We start from the raw sequence: 14293 nt of genomic DNA on the forward strand, positions 1-14293 counted from the left end.
ATGAGCTGCAACTATCCTCTTGTCTTTAGCTATGAGTATGAGCTGCAACTATCCTCTTGTCTTTAGCTATGAGTATGAGCTGCAACTATCCTCTTGTCTTTAGCTATGAGTATGAGCTGCATCTATCCTCTTGTCTTTAGCTATGAGTATGAGCTGCAACTATCCTCTTGTCTTTAGCTATGAGTATGAGCTGCAACTATCCTCTTGTCTTTAGCTATGAGTAATGAGCTGCATCTATCCTCTTGTCTTTAGCTATGAGTATGAGCTGCAACTATCCTCATCTTGTCTTTAGCTATGAGTATGAGCTGCATCTATCCTCCTCTTGTCTTTAGCTATGAGTATGAGCTGCATCTATCCTCCTCTTGTCTTTAGCTATGAGTATGAGCTGCAACTATCCTCTTGTCTTTAGCTATGAGTATGAGCTGCAACTATCCTCTTGTCTTTAGCTATGAGTATGAGCTGCATCTATCCTCTTGTCTTTAGCTATGAGTATGAGCTGCAACTATCCTCTTGTCTTTAGCTATGAGTATGAGCTGCATCTATCCTCCTCTTGTCTTTAGCTATGAGTATGAGCTGCAACTATCCTCATCTTGTCTTTAGCTATGAGTATGAGCTGCATCTATCCTCCTCTTGTCTTTAGCTATGAGTATGAGCTGCATCTATCCTCCTCTTGTCTTTAGCTATGAGTATGAGCTGCAACTATCCTCTTGTCTTTAGCTATGAGTATGAGCTGCATCTATCCTCTTGTCTTTAGCTATGAGTATGAGCTGCATCTATCCTCTTGTCTTTAGCTATGAGTATGAGCTGCAACTATCCTCTTGTCTTTAGCTATGAGTATGAGCTGCAACTATCCTCTTGTCTTTAGCTATGAGTATGAGCTGCAACTATCCTCTTGTCTTTAGCTATGAGTATGAGCTGCAACTATCCTCTTGTCTTTAGCTATGAGTATGAGCTGCAACTATCCTCTTGTCTTTAGCTATGAGTATGAGCTGCAACTATCCTCTTGTCTTTAGCTATGAGTAATGAGCTGCATCTATCCTCTTGTCTTTAGCTATGAGTATGAGCTGCATCTATCCTCTTGTCTTTAGCTATGAGTATGAGCTGCAACTATCCTCTTGTCTTTAGCTATGAGTATGAGCTGCATCTATCCTCTTGTCTTTAGCTATGAGTATGAGCTGCATCTATCCTCTTGTCTTTAGCTATGAGTATGAGCTGCATCTATCCTCTTGTCTTTAGCTATGAGTATGAGCTGCAACTATCCTCCTCTTGTCTTTAGCTATGAGTATGAGCTGCATCTATCCTCTTGTCTTTAGCTATGAGTATGAGCTGCAACTATCCTCCTCTTGTCTTTAGCTATGAGTATGAGCTGCAACTATCCTCTTGTCTTTAGCTATGAGTATGAGCTGCAACTATCCTCCTCTTGTCTTTAGCTATGAGTATGAGCTGCAACTATCCTCTTGTCTTTAGCTATGAGTATGAGCTGCAACTATCCTCCTCTTGTCTTTAGCTATGAGTATGAGCTGCAACTATCCTCTTGTCTTTAGCTATGAGTATGAGCTGCAACTATCCTCTTGTCTTTAGCTATGAGTATGAGCTGCAACTATCCTCTTGTCTTTAGCTATGAGTATGAGCTGCATCTATCCTCCTCTTGTCTTTAGCTATGAGTATGAGCTGCAACTATCCTCCTCTTGTCTTTAGCTATGAGTATGAGCTGCATCTATCCTCTTGTCTTTAGCTATGAGTATGAGCTGCATCTATCCTCCTCTTGTCTTTAGCTATGAGTATGAGCTGCATCTATCCTCTTGTCTTTAGCTATGAGTATGAGCTGCATCTATCCTCTTGTCTTTAGATATGAGTATGAGCTGCATCTATCCTCCTCTTGTCTTTAGCTATGAGTATGAGCTGCATCTATCCTCTTGTCTTTAGCTATGAGTATGAGCTGCATCTATCCTCCTCTTGTCTTTAGCTATGAGTATGAGCTGCAACTATCCTCTTGTCTTTAGCTATGAGTATGAGCTGCATCTATCCTCTTGTCTTTAGCTATGAGTATGAGCTGCATCTATCCTCTTGTCTTTAGCTATGAGTATGAGCTGCAACTATCCTCTTGTCTTTAGCTATGAGTATGAGCTGCAACTATCCTCCTCTTGTCTTTAGCTATGAGTATGAGCTGCATCTATCCTCCTCTTGTCTTTAGCTATGAGTATGAGCTGCAACTATCCTCCTCTTGTCTTTAGCTATGAGTATGAGCTGCATCTATCCTCTTGTCTTTAGCTATGAGTATGAGCTGCATCTATCCTCCTCTTGTCTTTAGCTATGAGTATGAGCTGCAACTATCCTCTTGTCTTTAGCTATGAGTATGAGCTGCATCTATCCTCTTGTCTTTAGCTATGAGTATGAGCTGCATCTATCCTCTTGTCTTTAGCTATGAGTATGAGCTGCATCTATCCTCCTCTTGTCTTTAGCTATGAGTATGAGCTGCAACTATCCTCTTGTCTTTAGCTATGAGTATGAGCTGCATCTATCCTCTTGTCTTTAGCTATGAGTATGAGCTGCATCTATCCTCATCTTGTCTTTAGCTATGAGTATGAGCTGCAACTATCCTCTTGTCTTTAGCTATGAGTATGAGCTGCATCTATCCTCTTGTCTTTAGCTATGAGTATGAGCTGCAACTATCCTCTTGTCTTTAGCTATGAGTATGAGCTGCATCTATCCTCTTGTCTTTAGCTATGAGTATGAGCTGCAACTATCCTCTTGTCTTTAGCTATGAGTATGAGCTGCAACTATCCTCCTCTTGTCTTTAGCTATGAGTATGAGCTGCAACTATCCTCTTGTCTTTAGCTATGAGTATGAGCTGCAACTATCCTCTTGTCTTTAGCTATGAGTATGAGCTGCAACTATCCTCTTGTCTTTAGCTATGAGTATGAGCTGCAACTATCCTCTTGTCTTTAGCTATGAGTATGAGCTGCAACTATCCTCTTGTCTTTAGCTATGAGTATGAGCTGCATCTATCCTCATCTTGTCTTTAGCTATGAGTATGAGCTGCAACTATCCTCTTGTCTTTAGCTATGAGTATGAGCTGCAACTATCCTCTTGTCTTTAGCTATGAGTATGAGCTGCATCTATCCTCTTGTCTTTAGCTATGAGTATGAGCTGCAACTATCCTCTTGTCTTTAGCTATGAGTATGAGCTGCATCTATCCTCCTCTTGTCTTTAGCTATGAGTATGAGCTGCAACTATCCTCATCTTGTCTTTAGCTATGAGTATGAGCTGCATCTATCCTCCTCTTGTCTTTAGCTATGAGTATGAGCTGCATCTATCCTCCTCTTGTCTTTAGCTATGAGTATGAGCTGCAACTATCCTCTTGTCTTTAGCTATGAGTATGAGCTGCATCTATCCTCTTGTCTTTAGCTATGAGTATGAGCTGCATCTATCCTCTTGTCTTTAGCTATGAGTATGAGCTGCAACTATCCTCTTGTCTTTAGCTATGAGTATGAGCTGCAACTATCCTCTTGTCTTTAGCTATGAGTATGAGCTGCAACTATCCTCTTGTCTTTAGCTATGAGTATGAGCTGCAACTATCCTCTTGTCTTTAGCTATGAGTATGAGCTGCAACTATCCTCTTGTCTTTAGCTATGAGTATGAGCTGCAACTATCCTCTTGTCTTTAGCTATGAGTAATGAGCTGCATCTATCCTCTTGTCTTTAGCTATGAGTATGAGCTGCATCTATCCTCTTGTCTTTAGCTATGAGTATGAGCTGCAACTATCCTCTTGTCTTTAGCTATGAGTATGAGCTGCATCTATCCTCTTGTCTTTAGCTATGAGTATGAGCTGCATCTATCCTCTTGTCTTTAGCTATGAGTATGAGCTGCATCTATCCTCTTGTCTTTAGCTATGAGTATGAGCTGCAACTATCCTCCTCTTGTCTTTAGCTATGAGTATGAGCTGCATCTATCCTCTTGTCTTTAGCTATGAGTATGAGCTGCAACTATCCTCCTCTTGTCTTTAGCTATGAGTATGAGCTGCAACTATCCTCTTGTCTTTAGCTATGAGTATGAGCTGCAACTATCCTCCTCTTGTCTTTAGCTATGAGTATGAGCTGCAACTATCCTCTTGTCTTTAGCTATGAGTATGAGCTGCAACTATCCTCCTCTTGTCTTTAGCTATGAGTATGAGCTGCAACTATCCTCTTGTCTTTAGCTATGAGTATGAGCTGCAACTATCCTCTTGTCTTTAGCTATGAGTATGAGCTGCAACTATCCTCTTGTCTTTAGCTATGAGTATGAGCTGCATCTATCCTCCTCTTGTCTTTAGCTATGAGTATGAGCTGCAACTATCCTCCTCTTGTCTTTAGCTATGAGTATGAGCTGCATCTATCCTCTTGTCTTTAGCTATGAGTATGAGCTGCATCTATCCTCCTCTTGTCTTTAGCTATGAGTATGAGCTGCATCTATCCTCTTGTCTTTAGCTATGAGTATGAGCTGCATCTATCCTCTTGTCTTTAGATATGAGTATGAGCTGCATCTATCCTCCTCTTGTCTTTAGCTATGAGTATGAGCTGCATCTATCCTCTTGTCTTTAGCTATGAGTATGAGCTGCATCTATCCTCCTCTTGTCTTTAGCTATGAGTATGAGCTGCAACTATCCTCTTGTCTTTAGCTATGAGTATGAGCTGCATCTATCCTCTTGTCTTTAGCTATGAGTATGAGCTGCATCTATCCTCTTGTCTTTAGCTATGAGTATGAGCTGCAACTATCCTCTTGTCTTTAGCTATGAGTATGAGCTGCAACTATCCTCCTCTTGTCTTTAGCTATGAGTATGAGCTGCATCTATCCTCCTCTTGTCTTTAGCTATGAGTATGAGCTGCAACTATCCTCCTCTTGTCTTTAGCTATGAGTATGAGCTGCATCTATCCTCTTGTCTTTAGCTATGAGTATGAGCTGCATCTATCCTCCTCTTGTCTTTAGCTATGAGTATGAGCTGCAACTATCCTCTTGTCTTTAGCTATGAGTATGAGCTGCATCTATCCTCTTGTCTTTAGCTATGAGTATGAGCTGCATCTATCCTCTTGTCTTTAGCTATGAGTATGAGCTGCATCTATCCTCCTCTTGTCTTTAGCTATGAGTATGAGCTGCAACTATCCTCTTGTCTTTAGCTATGAGTATGAGCTGCATCTATCCTCTTGTCTTTAGCTATGAGTATGAGCTGCATCTATCCTCATCTTGTCTTTAGCTATGAGTATGAGCTGCAACTATCCTCTTGTCTTTAGCTATGAGTATGAGCTGCATCTATCCTCTTGTCTTTAGCTATGAGTATGAGCTGCAACTATCCTCTTGTCTTTAGCTATGAGTATGAGCTGCATCTATCCTCTTGTCTTTAGCTATGAGTATGAGCTGCAACTATCCTCTTGTCTTTAGCTATGAGTATGAGCTGCAACTATCCTCCTCTTGTCTTTAGCTATGAGTATGAGCTGCAACTATCCTCTTGTCTTTAGCTATGAGTATGAGCTGCAACTATCCTCTTGTCTTTAGCTATGAGTATGAGCTGCAACTATCCTCTTGTCTTTAGCTATGAGTATGAGCTGCAACTATCCTCTTGTCTTTAGCTATGAGTATGAGCTGCAACTATCCTCTTGTCTTTAGCTATGAGTATGAGCTGCATCTATCCTCATCTTGTCTTTAGCTATGAGTATGAGCTGCAACTATCCTCTTGTCTTTAGCTATGAGTATGAGCTGCAACTATCCTCTTGTCTTTAGCTATGAGTATGAGCTGCATCTATCCTCCTCTTGTCTTTAGCTATGAGTATGAGCTGCAACTATCCTCCTCTTGTCTTTAGCTATGAGTATGAGCTGCATCTATCCTCTTGTCTTTAGCTATGAGTATGAGCTGCAACTATCCTCTTGTCTTTAGCTATGAGTATGAGCTGCAACTATCCTCTTGTCTTTAGCTATGAGTATGAGCTGCAACTATCCTCTTGTCTTTAGCTATGAGTATGAGCTGCAACTATCCTCTTGTCTTTAGCTATGAGTATGAGCTGCATCTATCCTCCTCTTGTCTTTAGCTATGAGTATGAGCTGCATCTATCCTCCTCTTGTCTTTAGCTATGAGTATGAGCTGCAACTATCCTCTTGTCTTTAGCTATGAGTATGAGCTGCATCTATCCTCTTGTCTTTAGCTATGAGTATGAGCTGCATCTATCCTCTTGTCTTTAGCTATGAGTATGAGCTGCATCTATCCTCTTGTCTTTAGCTATGAGTATGAGCTGCAACTATCCTCTTGTCTTTAGCTATGAGTATGAGCTGCAACTATCCTCCTCTTGTCTTTAGCTATGAGTATGAGCTGCATCTATCCTCCTCTTGTCTTTAGCTATGAGTATGAGCTGCAACTATCCTCTTGTCTTTAGCTATGAGTATGAGCTGCATCTATCCTCTTGTCTTTAGCTATGAGTATGAGCTGCAACTATCCTCTTGTCTTTAGCTATGAGTATGAGCTGCAACTATCCTCTTGTCTTTAGCTATGAGTATGAGCTGCAACTATCCTCTTGTCTTTAGCTATGAGTATGAGCTGCATCTATCCTCTTGTCTTTAGCTATGAGTATGAGCTGCATCTATCCTCTTGTCTTTAGCTATGAGTATGAGCTGCAACTATCCTCTTGTCTTTAGCTATGAGTATGAGCTGCAACTATCCTCTTGTCTTTAGCTATGAGTATGAGCTGCAACTATCCTCTTGTCTTTAGCTATGAGTATGAGCTGCAACTATCCTCCTCTTGTCTTTAGCTATGAGTATGAGCTGCAACTATCCTCTTGTCTTTAGCTATGAGTATGAGCTGCAACTATCCTCCTCTTGTCTTTAGCTATGAGTATGAGCTGCATCTATCCTCATCTTGTCTTTAGCTATGAGTAATGAGCTGCAACTATCCTCTTGTCTTTAGCTATGAGTATGAGCTGCAACTATCCTCCTCAATGCAGAATTTGCTCTGCAGGAGCAGCATTTTGGCCTGCAGACTGTTGCACCACAAAATGTCGCCTTACTCTGAAGCAAAACCTCTGCCCGCCCTTCCTGGTGTTAATAGTGTCACTCTGTGATGGCCGACATGTGTTAGCCATCATGACCTCAACTCGCGTCATTTGACGGCTGACACTTTCCCTACTTGTTATGTCCCAAATAATGATCCATAAGGGCAATTCATTTGCCATACATCATTTTCCACAGGCTTTGCTGAGCCTAAGCCTAAGCCTGAGCCTAAGCACAACCTGCTGTCCGGCACAACTAGAGGTGGGACTTTTTGTCAGCATGAAACGATGATGACAGGTTGATCCCTGTGCACCTCAACATTTATCAATCCCCAAATGCTGTATTCTATCCTCTTATATCAACCGTTTAACACACACATAGTCAGGCTCAAGTTTAATCGCATGTTCTAAATTCATCTGCTACCCAACCTGCACAGCTGTTAATTTAAACAGCTCAGCTAACATTATTAAACTTGCTACCTCAGGCTGACAGAACCTATCTCATCGTTCGTGAAAATCTGCATATTCATTTGGGAACAATAACACGGCTGGATAGCAAGCTTGTCTTGTTGTTAAACATAGGCTACTGTTATATTACTGTTTTGTTATTGACTTTGAAAATTGCTAGCAAAACAATGTTAGCTGTTGGGCAATGGCTTTCTGGCACAGATAAGCCAATTAAAGGGTTCTTCTGTGAGCTGAGCAGACTAGACTCCCTGCACCATACCAGCTCATATCCAAGGTTCCACCTATTTATTGGAACAGCGACCGTTTCCATTGCATGAGAAGCTGACGGGATGGTAATCATTGTTCCAGGTATTAGTCGCTTTCCCAAGTGTTGCTGGGTATGGCTTGTGAAAAACTTTACTTTGGATACCGGTAATCAACTCCTAGGTGTGCGTTAAACGGTTTTAATCCACTTCGCGGAGGCCTGCGGCGTCGGGTGATTCTTCGCCTCCACGCCGTGCATTAAAATCATTTAACGCACACCTAGGAGTTGAGTATCCCTTACCCTTCGCCATCACTTCACTGTGGTGAAAGTGCTGATAGATGATGCACTGAAAGAGCAGAACTAATTTTGTTCATTATGCTGAGGCAATGCTATTTAGTTGTTTATGCTTTGAATGACCCTTCCAGACACTGATTTAACTTCCATTCCCTTATTCACCTTATTCTTTGCCCATACAAGGACGCTTCTGCATGACGTCATTTCGTAATTGTCTTTCCGGTTTTAAACACGGACTGTACGCCTACCGCAGTCATTTAGACTTGCCAAAAAGCTGTTTTCAAGCAAAGAAAAAACCCAAACTGTTTTAAAGTTTTGATATTTGTCGGGTGAGAACGTAACATATATGTGACCAGTTTATCAGAATAACGCCTATTGGAAATCCTTAACGAGCAGCGAGGACCGGGAGCGCTGACTGTGCTGACAACGGTCGGACTAGCTATCTGTCAAACCCTACTGTAGTTAGGCTACTGGCAGTGAGAACACACTGTCGACGTGCTTTTGTAACTAACGTTTCTTCCGGCTGAACCGGAAGAACAATTACGTTGCGTCGAACGCGGAAGAGAGAAAAAGTGGGCGTGGTGAATAAGGTGAATATATGTGGTTTTGCCACCATTTGGAGGGGAGGGAGGGAATTGTGGGTTATAAATGTAAGACATTTTTTTATTAGTCTTGAGCTAAGGCAAACATTATCATAAATGAGTTACATTAAACCAGAAGAATGTGTTGAAGACGTCAGGATCTGGAAGCAACAGTTGAAACCAGTTTTGGTGGTAGTGGGATGTGACTGTGGACCCATAGCGTGAGAAATAGTTTGGTCTGGCCAGATTCTAGCTTACTCACTGGTCCGCTGCACTGAAGGAGACTCACAAAATGTGATTAATGGACCAGGAAGTGATAATTAGTGGGGTAAATTGTTTTTATATAGGTCTCATAACCCCTATTATTTTGTACACACACACACACACACACACACCAAGGACACGAGGCTGTATGCACTCACAAATTAGTACCTATTTAACCAAGTACTGTGTGTGTGTGTGTGTGTGTGTGTGTGTGTGTGTGTGTGTGTGTGTGTGTGTGTGAGATAAGGGAGTATGTATGTGTTTTAGGTGTCTAGCTTTTGAGATGAGAAGGAGGCTTGCTGTAGTAATTGTGGGCAGTGCAGCAGAGGGGGCAAGGATATTTATTGGGGCCCTTATATGAAATGGGGCAGGAGGAAGGGGACAGGAAATGTAGGGAAGGGGGGTCTAGATGGGGGTATTGCGGGGGTCTAGTTATTTTGAAAGCCACAAGGGAAGCCAGCTGCACTGGGGAAGGCTTTGGATCAAAGAATAGCAGCCACCCTCCTACCGCCCTCCCTGTGTTGTGACACATCCATGTCCTGCTGTATCAAAGAGCAGCCAACCTGGCTTTCATTTGGAGGGACAGTAGCTACTTGGACCAGTGGTGTCACGTCAGGCTGTAGCGATCAGGTGGGGAAAGAGTGTGTGTCTGACCAGGACATACATCAAAGAGTATGAGGGGAAGAGGCCTCGGAGAGAACAGGCGTACACCGTGGGGGAGTCCCACCACACCTAATTGAGTTAGTCTTACAAATCTCTAAATCATGCTCCTTTTCGTAGAAGGCCATCGCAAGTCTCTGGCTTTTGCAGTTTTTTTTGCTTCCTTCATATTATACGACTTTCAGCCTGAAGTACAACATGTTGTACTTCAATGTATTAACATTGTCAGATTGTAATTAGCAACTGGTCATTTGGCACCTAATGTGCAGCATCCATCATGATGTAGTGTTAAATAAAGTTATTAAATAGAGTTATTAGGTTCAACAATTACCTATTTCATGTATGCGTCATCAGTTTCATTTCCAGGCCACTTAAACATAAGCCCTATTCACACAGGACTAATATTACCTGGGGACGTCAAGTGATTTGTAATAACTGCAGAGATCGTCTGTGGATTTTAAGTCTATGTGATCTGCCATGTTGGTAACTTGTAAAGTAAAAATGCATGCACCTACCTAACATATTACAACATGTAACGTAAAAATATAATCACAGATTAATAACAATTTTGGTAATTTGCAGGCATTTGCATAATTTGTTTATTTTTGGCATGCAATTTCTTCTGTAGCAAATACCTTCCTTTCACATGAAAACTGGAGGCAGTAGTGCAATCTATAGAACATTAGGGCCTGAATTTCAGTGCGGGATTGCGGGTATTGCACATAATTTCATCAATTCCTACAGATCTAACACTTATAATCTGGGAAATTCCCGCACAAATGTATAATTTAATAATGTTCAGCCAATGTTTGCACCGGTGTGGCCAGACGTGCTGCATTTAAAACTGGTAAAAAATAAGAGAAAAGAATAAAGCACTTTGTTAAAATTCACTGTTTTTTAAAGGTTCTTTGGTGGACACAGGAAGTCAGCGACCTAAGCTGTTTGCTCAGCTTCTCTAATAATTTAAGATCCAGACATCCGGTGACCAAAATCCTTCATCCAGTTAAAATATATGGTTAAAAAACGACAAATTTCTAAAAAGTGACAGTGATGTGAATTGAAAAAGTAAGAAAATAGTTGGTTGAACTTGTCCAGGTGACAGCCAGCGCTCTGCCGACATTGAAAGGCGACCAAATGACATGGTCCATGTCCTTGAATAAAGTTACGGATTTATCTGGGTTTGAACATTGTTGGAAACATTTGGAATAATGTGTCCTTGTGTCCTTAGGTTTGCATTACATCAAATCTTTAATGTAATGCAAACCTTTGATGCAATGCAAACCCAAGTACACAACAAAAAAATATATATAACATAGGTCTACTCGGTTTTAGATATCTTAATGCGGAAATCAGAGATGCACCGATACACATTTTTTCAGTTCCGATCCGATTCCGATTCATTTGGATATGTATCGATACTGATTCCGATACCAGAGTTCTTGGCAACTCTCCCAAGGAGCTGCAGCCTCCACCTTTACATAACAGCTGGCTCCTACTGTGACATCATTTAGTATTTGGTTTGGGAATCAATTATCTCATCATTAGTTACTTGGTTCATAATATTCCGCTATAGAGCTCGACAGTCACGTGACTTTTCTGTGACGTTTCCTGCCCCGGAAGTGAGTTCCCCATTTGTTTTCTCCATAGACATTTCGAAAACTCCTTATATAATGTGTTTTAAGGTTGGAACAAAGCCAACCGTGACTGTATCGTGAGTGACCATAAAACATTTCACTTGGAGCAAAAACAGAAAATAAAAATATGCAAAAACAAAAAAAATTCTCCAAAGCCCGAGAGACCCCCCCCCCCCCCTGTTGTTATTTTTAAATGAATTATACATATCCAGGGCATCTGTGATTTCAGCTAATTTAATTCCTCAAAATGCAAAGATGAGGTCTCCACATGATACTAGTCATTGCTGTGGGCTGATTTCTTAGACATGTCATACAGTACATCCTTGTAGCTATCATCAGTATCGTCTCAATCCAGTTCCCTCAGCACCTAGACAAAGCTCCTTGTACCTATCATCAGTATCGTCTCAATCCAGTTCCCTCAGCACCTAGACGAAGCTCACTACCCTTCACGTTGCCTCTCAACAAGATTAGAACCTGATGCCTGTCTGTCTCTTTTCTACAGCATGCTGCTGGCAGACAAGCTGAACATGACGCCCGAGGAGGCGGAGAGATGGATCGTCAACCTTATCCGCAACGCCAGGCTTGATGCCAAGATAGACTCCAAACTGGTGAGACGTCCCGTCTGCTTCCTCGATCAATCAACTCAGGGCTCAATTGATTAATCAAAGCTTTTTAAACATGGTCCTTTTACCTGTACCTTGTGTGTGGCTCCCGGAATGATAAAGGTGCAAGTATGCCATTATCTGTGTCATGAATTTGTAATTGAAGGGTACACCGTAAGCAGTGTTTCCCCTAGAACATTTTTCAGGCCTGGAGGGATTTCGAAACGTACCCCGACGGCAACTGCGGGGGCCCTCGCTGGTGGCGCTAAACTTTTAGCTAACCTGTTCGCATCTATGTTCGCAATGGCATCCCAAGTATCATCATACTATTATGGGATGTGATGCGAACAGTTGTAATATGGGATGTGCGTTTCCCAGGCAACGGCACACGTTGACATGTTCTGGAACAGCGCGCCGCACGGTGGCCCGATGCTCCTAAAAGCAAAATGCTTATTGTTTTGAATGATTTGGCATCGTCTATTACTGTCAACACCAGTATTGTTGTATTGTAGTCGCTAGACCTGTAGAATGGTAGGGGGAAACACTGCCGTAAGGACGTTCTAACCGTAATATCTCGCCCTCATTAGGTCCCTTTTGTGAGGCTCCATGTTGAACCTGCATGTTTTGGCATACACATCACAGCAGAAGTCCTCTGTAATCAGCAAATCATACCCCATTGCTCTGGAATGACATAGAATTATCTAGATGTGCCTCGATATGAACGTGACCATGTAGCCACTGGTTGGTGTTTGAGAGATGGTGTGTCTGCAAGGCCAAATGTGATTGGCTCCTTTGTTTTCGATTGTGTCTCTGCTGTCCCATTTTCTAGGGCCATGTGGTTATGGGCAACAACGCCATATCACCTTACCAGCAGGTGATCGAGAAGACCAAGAGCTTGTCTTTCCGCAGCCAAATGTTGGCCATGAACATTGAGAAGAAGCAGGCCCACAGCACCCGGAACGAGGTGAGTGACACACACACACACACACACACACACACACACACACAAACCTCCACCCCAACTCATCACCAAAGGCCACCGTCTCTCCCTTAACTGATCACATCTCTAGAAGGTCGACACAAGTTAGTTCAAAGCGTCTCCAATGATCAGCTCAGAAGAACAAGGCCGAAGAATGTTGATGAACAACCATCAACAAAAGCTCTCTTTACACGAAATAAGCCAGTAAGAGCAAGTTTAACAGAGCTAACGCTTTCATCCCTCCATTGCTCTTCAAAGGCCTAATGACAAGGTAGATTCCAAACTGCCATAAAAGGAGGCCCGAGCACGGTGACTCAGCGCGGCGACGTAAATAAGGTGGACTCTCACACTGGCTTTTGGTGAACATTACTCAAAGCCTGGAGTTCCCTGCACTTAGGATCTACTGCAGATGTCTGGCTCTGGGTCCAGTCATCCCGCTTGTGTGTTTTTGATGTTGACCTTGTGCGTATGAGTGGTATGTAGAGTAGACCACTCAAAACGACTACAACGGCCCAGAATGTCATAATCACACACGCGCACGCACACACACACACACACACATCCTCTGACCTGGCCCTGTCAGTCGTTCTTTCACGCAACTCTCCACTCCTTGAAGTTGGTAAAGAAAGGCACGTCTGTCAAAGCAGATTGATGTGTTGGTTATTAGGCCAGGGAGTTACGACAGACATGTTCAATGTTCACTTTTTAACTGCGCTGCTCTTCGGTGGGTATCTTTTGATGTGCTCAATTACCCTCCTCCCTATTGTTTGTATATCTGCTGCGGGAGTGCTGCCATAACCCTGTCCTGTAAAAAGGCCCCCCTCATTAAGGACTTTTTGTAATTAGACAAAAGAGGCTGCAAACAACTCACAGAGCACCATTACATCCTGCTATCCTCAAGGCTACAAATCACTTACATATAGAGAGCAGTTACTGCCGACCATCTGGGTCGGCTGCTGAGGGTCCCTGTCAGCTCTCTCAGCCACCCAGTGCCTACTACCAATAGAACACACACATTATACACTCCGAGAAGGAAAACGTCACCACTTAACTGCTTGCACATGTACTGTACCATACTTTCCCCCCGCACAATCAACAACAAAGTGTTTGTTTTGATCACTCTAGCAGATCTCAAAATGCTCTAATTTTATGTTTTCTTCGCCCTTTTCTTCCAGACACCGAACTGGGCAGGTCAAGAAACTGGATTTTAGCAACACAAAGAAGAGGGATGGATTTTGCCCCATTTTTGTATGCATCATCATACCCTCAAGGAGCAGAGGACTTTTTTGCACTTTGGTTCAAGTCATCACCAATTAAATAAAGAAAATGACCTACAAAACAATTTTCACCCATGATTACCTTATTTCTGGACATTACAAACGGTGGTTGAGGTTTGAGTGGTCAGATGTTTTTGTATCAGTAATACTTGATGAAGTTTTAATGTGTGCATTGAGTCACTGAGTGGGGACAGTTCAGACTGCTGTGTGCGATGCGGCTCATGCGCTGTAATGATGAATGGCTGTTTAGTCTGTTGGTTTTATGGTGTTTTAGTGGTT

The 14293-nt window shown here is 42.3% G+C and overlaps 1 protein-coding gene across 1 annotated transcript in view; it reads left to right on the forward strand.

The window, feature by feature from the left end:
* The window catches only part of eif3ea (eukaryotic translation initiation factor 3, subunit E, a), a gene marked incomplete at its 5' end in the record, with an annotated part of 73931 nt that extends 59885 nt beyond the window's left edge, over positions 1-14046 (forward strand). Inside the window, 3 exon segments of the mRNA XM_083637877.1 lie at positions 11659-11764; positions 12588-12722; positions 13913-14046. Coding sequence (XP_083494003.1) covers positions 11659-11764; positions 12588-12722; positions 13913-13948 — 277 coding nt within the window. The 3' untranslated portion in view covers positions 13949-14046.
* Positions 14047-14293: the final 247 nt, after the last annotated feature.

The sequence above is a fragment of the Poromitra crassiceps genome, assembly GCF_964638095.1.
Source record: "Poromitra crassiceps genome assembly, chromosome: 1".
Classification (NCBI taxonomy): domain Eukaryota; kingdom Metazoa; phylum Chordata; class Actinopteri; order Beryciformes; family Melamphaidae; genus Poromitra; species Poromitra crassiceps.